Source organism: Oryx dammah, unplaced genomic scaffold (assembly GCF_014754425.2).
Source record: "Oryx dammah isolate SB20612 unplaced genomic scaffold, SCBI_Odam_1.1 HiC_scaffold_26, whole genome shotgun sequence".
Lineage (NCBI taxonomy): Eukaryota > Metazoa > Chordata > Mammalia > Artiodactyla > Bovidae > Oryx > Oryx dammah.
The window spans coordinates 26,744,662-26,755,010 of NW_024070210.1; the positions used below are offsets into that span (position 1 = coordinate 26,744,662).

At 37.2% G+C, this 10,349-nt stretch overlaps 1 protein-coding gene across 5 annotated transcripts in view; it reads right to left on the minus strand.

Annotated features, from left to right (window-relative positions):
- Positions 1-10,349, minus strand: part of SYNE2 (spectrin repeat containing nuclear envelope protein 2) — a 323,973-nt gene that overhangs the window by 239,217 nt on the left and 74,407 nt on the right. For all 5 annotated transcript variants that reach the window (XM_040226258.1, XM_040226261.1, XM_040226260.1 and 2 more), the window contains exons 3-7: positions 8,110-8,171; positions 6,849-6,944; positions 6,664-6,741; positions 6,483-6,575; positions 225-406 (exon numbers count right to left, since the gene is read on the minus strand). In XM_040226258.1, the coding sequence (XP_040082192.1) occupies positions 225-406; positions 6,483-6,575; positions 6,664-6,741; positions 6,849-6,944; positions 8,110-8,171 (511 nt within the window). The remainder of the gene's footprint in view (positions 1-224; positions 407-6,482; positions 6,576-6,663; positions 6,742-6,848; positions 6,945-8,109; positions 8,172-10,349) is intronic.

Consider the following 10,349-nt stretch of genomic DNA (forward strand, 5'->3'; position numbering starts at 1 on the left):
TGATACCACCTTCTGGTCTTTAAAACCAAGAGTGGCTGAGCTTGCAGACATCTACATGTGAAAAAATTCAATGTGAGAGGAAGGAGAGAGTGAGCATTTTCTTCTTATGAGAGGGAGGTTTTCAGGTAGCTGTTACACCAGATTTTCAGACCTGGAGGTCAGTAAGGTTATGTTGGTAGTACAGCTGCCCTGTGTGTCTCCCCTGGTCACAGCAAGCTACTTACGAGGCACACTGCTCCTGAGCCCACTGGAGAAGAGCCTTCTTTGCAGACATCCGCCATCTTTCTTGGACTTTGGAGCATTTCTTAGCTGGAGGACTTGAGGTAGGAGAGGAGTCAACTGCACTCACACTGTCCAGGGAAGGCTGACTGTAATTGTCAGGAAGAGTCCGGGCAAGCTCTTCAATCTAAGGAAGACATAATAATTGTTAATGTGTACGGAATCATAAGTTAGCAGCATTGAGATAAAACCTTCAGCCAAAAAAAGATCTTAAAAGTATCATTTAATGGTAACATTTTACTTGTGGTAAAATGAGCACTGCACAAGTCTCTGAACAATGCCATTTGGCATCTGGAGCTACACTTTGGTTTTCTTTCAGTGGACTACTGAAGGCAGGCATCTATTCACCCCCCCACCATGCTTACAGAGCACTTCACTGGTGTTCAACGTATGTTAACCAAAACTCAACTGAGTTTAATTGAGCTAGTCAAGAAAATTTCTGGAGAGACTGGGTCAATTAAAATGCATCCTTGATTATAAACCATTAAAAAACAAATATACATAGAGGAAAAAATAGTCAAACACATGGAGATGTTAAGTTTCAAGAGAGAAAAAAATCTCTCATGTATATGAAAAATAATCTCATTGATCATTTCAGAAATCTAATTGTATACAGCAAGAGGACAGTGTTTTTACTCGTAATGCAGGCAAAAGTTTTTAAAAGATAACAGTCAGTGATGAATATTCATATATTGCTGGAAACACACAAATTGATTCAGATTTCTTGGATGGGCAATATGATAATACCTACAGAAAATGTTAAAATACAAATCCAGAAACAGATGTGTTATTGAAAGATGTACACTTTTTTCAATGATTGCAGATTTCCCAAATAACCATTAATAGTAGGTGTGACCAACACAATGAACAAACCTGATCTGGTTTGCAAACCTCCTTGCACCAAAATGGCACGCAGTGCATGTATATTTATATAAATACATTTATGTAAATATAGACTATTTACCAAAATTGACAGCCTGAGCCATAAAGCAAGCCACAGAAATTTTGAAGGACTGAAATAATTCAGATTATATTTTCTGACCATACTGAAATTAAACTAGAAATTAGTGAAGATATAAAAAATAAATTAAAAAAAATAATAAATAAATTTCAAATATTTGGAAATTAAGTCATAGATTGTTATAGAACCCATCAGTCAAATGAGAAATCATAATGAAAAATTTTAAATCTTTTGAACAGAACAAAAATGAAAATATTACATTCTTGGATTAAAAGATACATTATGTAAGAGATGTCAACTTTTTCCAAATGATTTTATACTTTAATCAATCCTCATTAAAATTCCAGTAGGTTGTGTGCATAAATTAACAATGAGCTTACCCAATGGTATACCTCAATTACATCTCAATTAGAAAAATTATATGGAAATACAAAGAGCAAAGAAGCCAAGGTAATCTTGATAAACATGTAGGACAGCACACTATCAGATATCAAGACTGACTATACAGCTACAGAAATAAATCTAGGATAGACTTGGTGCAAGGATAAATAATGGGACAGAACAATCTGAAAATGGAGCCATACCTACATGACTACTTGATTTATGAAGGTGATACTATAGCGTAGTAGGAAAATGATGGTCTCTTCACTTAATGTTGGACACGTGGACACGTGAAGCGGGAGAAAGGGGAGGGTTGGATGAACTGGGAGAGTAGCACTGACAATATATACACCAGCATGTGTAAAACAGATAGTGCAGAAAGCTGCTGTATAGCACAGAGAGCCCAGCTTGGTGCTCTGTGATGACCTAGAGGGCTGGGAGGGAGGGAGGCTCAAGAAGGAGGGGCATACGTATACTTATGACTGATTCATGATGTACAGCAGAAACGAACACATTGTAAAGCAATTTTCCTCCAATTGAAAAAAAAGAGAAAAGCACAGAAAGTGCAGACACTTGCTATCACAGCAAACAGAAGGCAAAAAGTGTTCTGGAAATGAGAAAGTTATTCTGCACACAATTGCTTAAAAGTTGCCTAGTACCAAGACCTTATGTAAAGGGATGTTTTTTTTCCTTATATATCCTAATTATTGGGAAAATGTGATATTCGTTCATTCCCCTGCAAAAAGTATCAGTTTCTGTAAGTTAAGATTTTTAATGCTTATCAATGTCCTTGGTAATCCCTAACTCAGTCAACTTCTCAGTAAAGCAAGGTGAAAAAAAAATTAGTGTTGGGTCAACTGGATAGCTATATGGAAAAAGTAAATCTTGATTGCTTTAACATAACATATTCATACAGATCAATTTATTCTTCTTTTTAACTCTGCATTGAAGTATATTTGATTTACAATGTTGTATTAGTTTCAGGTGTACAGACAAACCAATTCATTCTTGAAAGACTGCAGATCTAAATTTAACATGTGAAATAATTAAGCTTTTAGACATGTGCTGTCCAATATGATAGCCATTAGCCACATGTGACTATTTAATTTAAAAAAATTTTTTTAATTTAATTCCTCAGACATATTAGCAACACTTTAAGAGTTCAATAGCCATAGGTTGCTAGTAACTATTGTTCTGTACAGTACAAGTATAGAACATTCCCATTATTGCAGAAAATTCTACTAGGAAGAACTATTCTAGAAAGTAAGAGAATATATCCATGGTATTGGCAATGGGAAAGAATTCTTTAAAAGACATAAAAAGTACTAGCCACCAGAAAAAAAAAGAAGCTGATAAATTTGAACTACATTAAAATTATGAATGTCTGTTAATTAAAAGATTGAAAAGGCAAGTCACACAGTCAGAGAAGATATTTGCAACTTATGTATATAACCAACAAAGGACTTGGATCCAGAATATATTTTAAAACTTCTATAAATCATTACACATAGCAGAATAGCTAAAATAAATGTTTTTTTTTTTTAATGTCAAGTATTAGTGAGAATGGTTCCAAATAGGAAAGGAGTATGTCAAGGCTGTATATTGTCACCCTGCTTATTTAACTCATATGCAGAGTACATCATGAGAAACGCTGGACTGGAAGAAACACAAGCTGGAATCAAGATTGCCAGGAGAAATATCAATCACCTCAGATATGCAGATGACACCACCCTTATGGCAGAAAGTGAAGAGGAACTAAAAAGCCTCTTGATGAAAGTGAAAGAGGAGAGTGAAAAAGTTGGCTTAAAGCTCAACATTCAGAAAATGAAGATCATGGCATCTGGTCCTATCACTTCATGGGAAATAGATGGGGAAACAGTAGAAATAGTGTCAGACTTTATTCTGGGGGCTCCAAAATCACTGCAGATGGTGATTGCAGCCATGAAATTAAAAGATGCTTACTCCTTGGAAGGAAAGTTATGATCAACCTAGATAGCATATTCAAAAGCAGAGACGCTACTTTGCCAACAAAGGTCCGTCTAGTCAAGGCTATGGTTTTTCCAGTGGTCATGAATGGATGTGAGAGTTGGACTGTGAAGAAAGCTGAGCGCCGAAGAATTGATGCTTTTGAACTGTGGTGTTGGAGAAGACTCTTGAGAGTCCCTTGGACTGCAAGGAGATCCAACCAGTCCATCCTAAAGGAGATCAGTTCTGGGTGTTCACTGGAAGGACTGATACTAAAGCTGAAACTCCAATACTTTGGCTACCTCAGGCAAAGAGCTGACTCATTGGAAAAGACCCTGATGCTGGGAGGGACTGGGTGCAGGAGAAGGGGACGACAAAGGATGAGATGGCTGGATGGAATCATCATCTTGATGGACATGAGTTTGGGTGAACTCCAGGAGTTGGTGATGGACAGGGAGGCCTGGTATGCTGTGATTCATGTGGTCGTAAAGAGTTGGACACGACTGAGTGACTGAACTGAACTGATTAGTGAGAACTGGCTCAAAGAATTCTCAAACTCTGATAATAGCGCAAATCAGAAAAAGTTCAAAAAACTGTTGGGCAGTGATCTACTAAAGCTAGAGATCATATGCCCTACAGCCTAGCATTATAGTCCTAGATAAATATGCAACAGAAATGAGGCCACCAAAGGCACCAAATGGCATATACAAGAACGTTCTTAGCAGCTTTATTTGTAACAGCTTAAAACTAGCAACAAAAGAAATGTTCGTCAACAGCAGAATGGTAAACAAGTTCTAGTATATTCATGCACTGGTATATTCATACACAGCAATGAAAAGGAAAGATCCTAAGAGGATGAATCTGACAGACATGATGTTAAATAAAATGAATCAGATACAGAAGAGTATTACATAGTGTATGCAAAAGAATTCAGTTATAATTCCCTTTATATTGTGTTTAAAATGGTAAACTAACCAATGATAAAGATCAAAGTTATCAGTTTTTGGGGGGCAATTTAACTTTATTGAAAGTAATGTGTACTTTATATTATTAATGTAGAATACTAAAATGGGATGAAAACTGATGTGGAGAAAGGAAATTAATGAATGTGGGTACTTTGGGTACAAAACCTGATGATCAAATAAATATTTAAAGATTGTATCTACAAAAAAAAAAAAAAAAAGATCAAAGTAGTGGTTATCTATAGGGAAGGAGAACAGAGACTGGGAGAAAGACCTGGGGCTCTGACATGCTGGCCATGTTCTATCTTTCTGTCTTCAGTTACATGATGGTTACATGGATGTGTTTAATTTATGAAAATTCATCAAGCTCTACACTTAAGATTTGTGCCTTTTCCTCTATGTGTGTTATACTCTTACCAAAAGTTCATTTACAATATTAAAACAAAAATTTTAAAAAGCTTTTATTTTGCAAACTTTATGGACCAAGAATGCTGTTTCGAGGAATTTGGCTCATGGGAATGATTAAGATTATATGCAAAAGTTTTATCTTAAGGATAAATTTTTTGGAATTGCTTACAGTCACAAAAAACTGAGCATTTTGAGAGTCCATTAATGAAATATATGCTTTAATATAGAACATCATGCTTCCATTATAATATATATAAACCCAGAAAGATGATAATTAGGATAACTTGAAAACAACATGGAGAGCACAATCCTATTTTGTTTAAGACAGACATGCACAAATATATATATTAATTCCTGCTATATTATGTCATGAGGACTGTACATCAAATTAATTGAAGTGGTTATCTGTGAGTGGTGAAATTCTAGATGACATTCTTTTTATTATCTATGTTGAAATCTTAATTTATATTTCAAATACCCTAAAAAGTATGGAAAATATTTAATATGCCTATGAATTATCAAATTTTAACATTTTACCACATTTAGTTCATAATTTTTAAAGAAACAAAAGACAGTTTGAGCCTCTGTCTTTGTGCATTCAATTCCATTTCCTTCCCTTCCCAGAGGAAAAAACTCCAAATCCTAAATTTAGTTTTCATCATCTTCATACATATTATTCTACTATAACTACAAATATAGGTAATCAGAAATGATACAAAGTTTCACTTTGCAAATGATAGTCTATTTTGTACCAACTATAGGTATACAGAAATGATACAAAGTCTCATTTTGTTTGAAATTTTATATAAATTAGTTATGTTACCTTCTATTTTTCCTAAAACAAGCACTTGCTTTCCATATAATTTTTAAAGTTATTTTTAAAGTAATTATGGAGATAACCTACATGTAAACTTTTTAAGTAGCTCCACAAAACATGTACTAATTCAAAATTCCAGGCCTGAAAGTATATATTTATCAATCATAAGTGTCATAAAGTCAGGACTATAATCATCTTATTTGCTATTATTTTCTTAGTGTCCTAGCACAAAAGCAAGCACATAGTAGGTGGTCAAAACTACTCATGGAATGAAAGAAAAGTTATGAGTCAGTCTTGGGACAGAACTAGACATTGCAGGACTATTAGACCAGACAAGGGACCTCAAAAATACGGAGATTTTTACCAAGTTTAGTGGGTTAGTTTTCCAGAATTTACTCCAAAAGCTTCCTATTCTCTCTTCTGCCAGAGTAAACAATAATAAACAAAAATTTACCATGGCAAGTCCTATTCAGGCTGGAGCTGATACATATATGCTATTTCAGTATATCATGATAATTTAGTATTCAATTTTCAATTGAAGAGTAATATAAGTGACAAAAGGTCAGCTATATAGTTTTCACCTGAAAAGACTTCCAAAGGGTCTCATTTCTAAAGAAGCTCTAGCGTCAAGTCACACTTTTGCACTACACTTATTTATTTTATACTGTGGTAATTAGAAGAGGAATACTTTTCATATCAAACTACTCACATGAAAGTGCAGTATAATTGTCCAAATGAGGCCAAGAATAATAGATGGGTTTCCATCTATGATATCAGTAACATGAATATTTATTAGCTTGATCTGGAAAAGAAAAAGGCAGGTTAGAAAAGAGAAAATATTTCACAGCATTAATCTCCCCAACTAATTTTCATGTAAATTTCATACTCACTGATTGGTTTTTTAGGAATGTCAGAGCATTTTCTATATTGATTCTACACTGGAATGTATTAGATCCTTTATCTCGAGGCTATGAGATTCAAGCAAAATATATTACTCAGAAATGTGCTTTTTTTTAATCCACAAAATTTCTTAATGTTGTTTTAAAAGCTTACTGACTTAATTTTAAAAACTTACCAATTGCTGTCCTGAGAGTACTTCCAGCAGGTCCAGGAGGACATGCCCCTTTTTAATGTCTGTGAACAGGTCTGTTACAACTGAGGGAGGGGTGTGCTACCAAACAAAGGTCACAAGAAAAGTAATCATTAACAGTCTGGAACAAAAACATGGTAACATTAAGAATCTCGTAAATGTGCTTTAGGATCTCTGCAAAAGCTAAAATTCGGTAGTGATTTTCTTCTTAACTAACAGGATGATAGAAAACACACAAAGTTCCACATCCAAACATGTTAAGGAAAGAAGTGAACTTAACTCACAGTAGATTTCCAATAACATAACACCCTTTCAGCTTTCACTGAGAGCTTAAAACCTGTGTGGAGAAGTGGCATTCAAGATAGAATCAGCCAATAGTGACCTATTTGGAGAGAAGATTTCTGAAATAACCTGTTTATGAATTTATTCTTTTTAGAACTACAAGCATTGGGCTAGGATGGGTAGCCTGTGAGAGAGGCTCATTCATTTTTATATCTAGGTTGCTCCAGGCACTCAGAATCACTGACAGCCAGCGGGGCACAGAGATTAAGATCAAGGTCTCGGGTCCAGACTGCCTGGGATAGCATCTGGCTTCCCTGGTAGCTCAGATGGTAAACAATCTGCCTGCAGTGAGAGAAACCCAGATTCGATCCCTGGGTCAGGAAGATCCCCTGGAGTAGGAAATGGCAACCCACTCCAGTAGGCTTGCCTGGAGAATTCCATGGACAGAGGAGCGTGGTGGGCTTCATAAGCCCATGCGTGGGGTTGCATGAGCAGCTGACACCACACTACTACACTATCGCTTATAAGCTGTGGGACCATCTAGAAGTCACACAACTCTGTGCCTTACATTCCTTGCTCTTTAAATAGAAACAATACTATCTATATCATGGGATGTTGCGAATTCAATGAAATGTAATGAGTAGTCAGTACATTTAAAGAACTTAACAGTGTCTAACACTCAACATATAGGACTTCCATTATAATTGCGTTTGATAAAACAGATGTTGCTGCTTTCAGTATTTTATAGCACTGTCTCCCACATCCTTAACAGAAGTGCCCAGGTGCCCCCTTTTAGTGTTGGGAAAGAATAACAAATATATCAAAACAGAATACAAAAGATCAAGGTGACATTCAACACATTCTTTCAATCTCTCACCATTGCCATTTTGGAGACCAAAACAGGAGAGCACAGGAGCAATCACTTAAATATAGTTTTAGCTTGATTTGCTCTGTTTTTCCTTACCTTTGCCAACTGTGAGTTTATCCAGCAGGTGAAGGTTTTCTTCTGAGTGTCTTCCTGTTCAGCTATTTAAAAAGGACAACGGCAGTTAGAAAAAGAAGCCTCAGAAGCCATTTGAACAAATCAGAGCATTAAAGACCTGTCACTCTGGGAATGTGCGTGTGTCTCACAATCTTATAAACTCTCTTGGAATTTAGTCTAAATTTCAGATGTTTGTCCAAGAAATGTTTTGGAAATAACATGTTGATAGGAGATTTTTTTACACCCACAGACTAACTGCAAGAGACAATGGTTTTTTAATACTTTTTACTGACAAAACAATTAAGCCCCTACATGACCTTAACAGTGCTGTACAAAGACCTGTAAAGAATAAAAAAAAAAAAAGTTGATAATCCAAAAGGACTTGCAGTCTAAACCAACAACACTTGGAACTTCAGATAAACCCAGAACACCTGAAAACATCCTAAAGGCTCATCAAGTCGTGGCAGTTTGGTCTTGACATTTATCGTGAAGAATATATTGCCACTGAATTCACTGTAAATGAGCTTCAATTAGAGTCAGAGAGACCTGAGTTCAAACCCTGCCTCAGTCACTGAGTAGCTGTGGGACATGGAGCAGGTTCCTCGTGGGAAGCACACACTGCGAGAGACTTTTAGTGATTCACGCGAAGTGAACGGACCTTGGCAACGAGGAAACACAGAGCAAGTGCCAGCTCTCATTCTGACTAACCGGGCAGAGGGTCCTGGGAAAGATCTGAACACTCGAGGTGGGTCTTCCTTCCTGGGGCAAGAGAGAGCCCCCCACCAACACCATGCTTCCCCTATACTCTGTCTTCCTCCTCCATCACACGCTGCCATTGCTCTTCCTCTCACACTTCATATCCAATGCCTCAGGAAATCCTCTTAGGTCCTCCTTCAAAATACACCCAGAATATGAGCACGCCTCCCCACCTTCACTATCACGATCCTGCTCCATGTTAACTCAGATCAGGAAACAGCTCTGCTCCAAACCGGGCAAGGGCTCCTCACTTCACCCCTTAAAATGGCTACAAGCCCCACACCCCCTGCCTTCACCCCACCATCTTCCTCACGCTCATTCCACTCCAACCACTCTGGCCTATCTGCATTTTTGTTTATTTGTTTGTTTTTTCAAATTCTCCAGACACATTCCCACCTGAGGGCTTTTGCACTAGCTCTCTTCTCTTCCAGGAATACTCTCACTACAGCTATCCCCACAAGCTAACTCCCTCATCTCCTTCAAATCGTGGTTTAAGTGGTACTCATCTGTAAAGGTCTATTCTGACCATCCTAGTTTAAACTGTAACAACCCTCTTCTGCCTGTTGTCCTGCTTGATTTTTATTTTTCTTCAGTACTTACCACCTTTAACATTCTATGTAAGCTACCTATGTAGTATTGTTGTTCAGTTGCTCAGTTGTGACCCACTCTTTGTGAACCCATGGACTGCAGCACACCAGGCTTCCCTGTCCTTCCACCATCTCCTGGAGTTTGCTCAAACTCATGGCCATTGAATCGATGACGCCATTTATCCATCTCATCCTCTGTCACCCCCTTCTCCTCCTGCCCTTAATCTTTCCCAGCATCAAGGTGTTTTCCAATGAGTCGGCTCTTCATATCAGGTGGCCAAAGTACTGGAGCTTCAGCTTCAGCATCAGTCCTTCCAATGACTATTCAGGGTTGATTTCATTTAGGACTGACAGTTTGATCTCCTTGCTGTCAAAGGGACTCTCAAGAGTCTGCTCCAGTACCACAGTTCATCAGTTCTTCGGTGCTCAGCCTTCTTTATGTTCCAACTATCACCATCTGTACAGGACTACTGGAAAAACCATAGCTTTGACTATACAGACCTTTGTCAGTAAAGTGATGTCTCTGCTTTTTAATACACTAAGTTTGTTATAGCTTTTCTTCTAAGAAGCAACAGTCTTTTTTTTCATGACTGAAGTCACCATCTGCAGTGATTTTGGAGCCCAAGAAAATAAAGTCTGTCACTGTTGTCTTTTTTTTTTCCCCATCTATTTGCCATGAGTTGATGGGAACAGATGCCATAATCTTTGTTTTTTGAATGTTGAGTTTTAAACCAGCTTTTTCACTCTCCTCTTTCCCCTTCATCAAGAGGTTCTTTAGTTCCTCTTCACTTTCGGCCATAAGGGTGGTGTCATCTGCACATCTAAGGTTTTTGATATTTCTCCCAGCAATCTTGATTCCAGCTTGTGCTTTATCCAGTC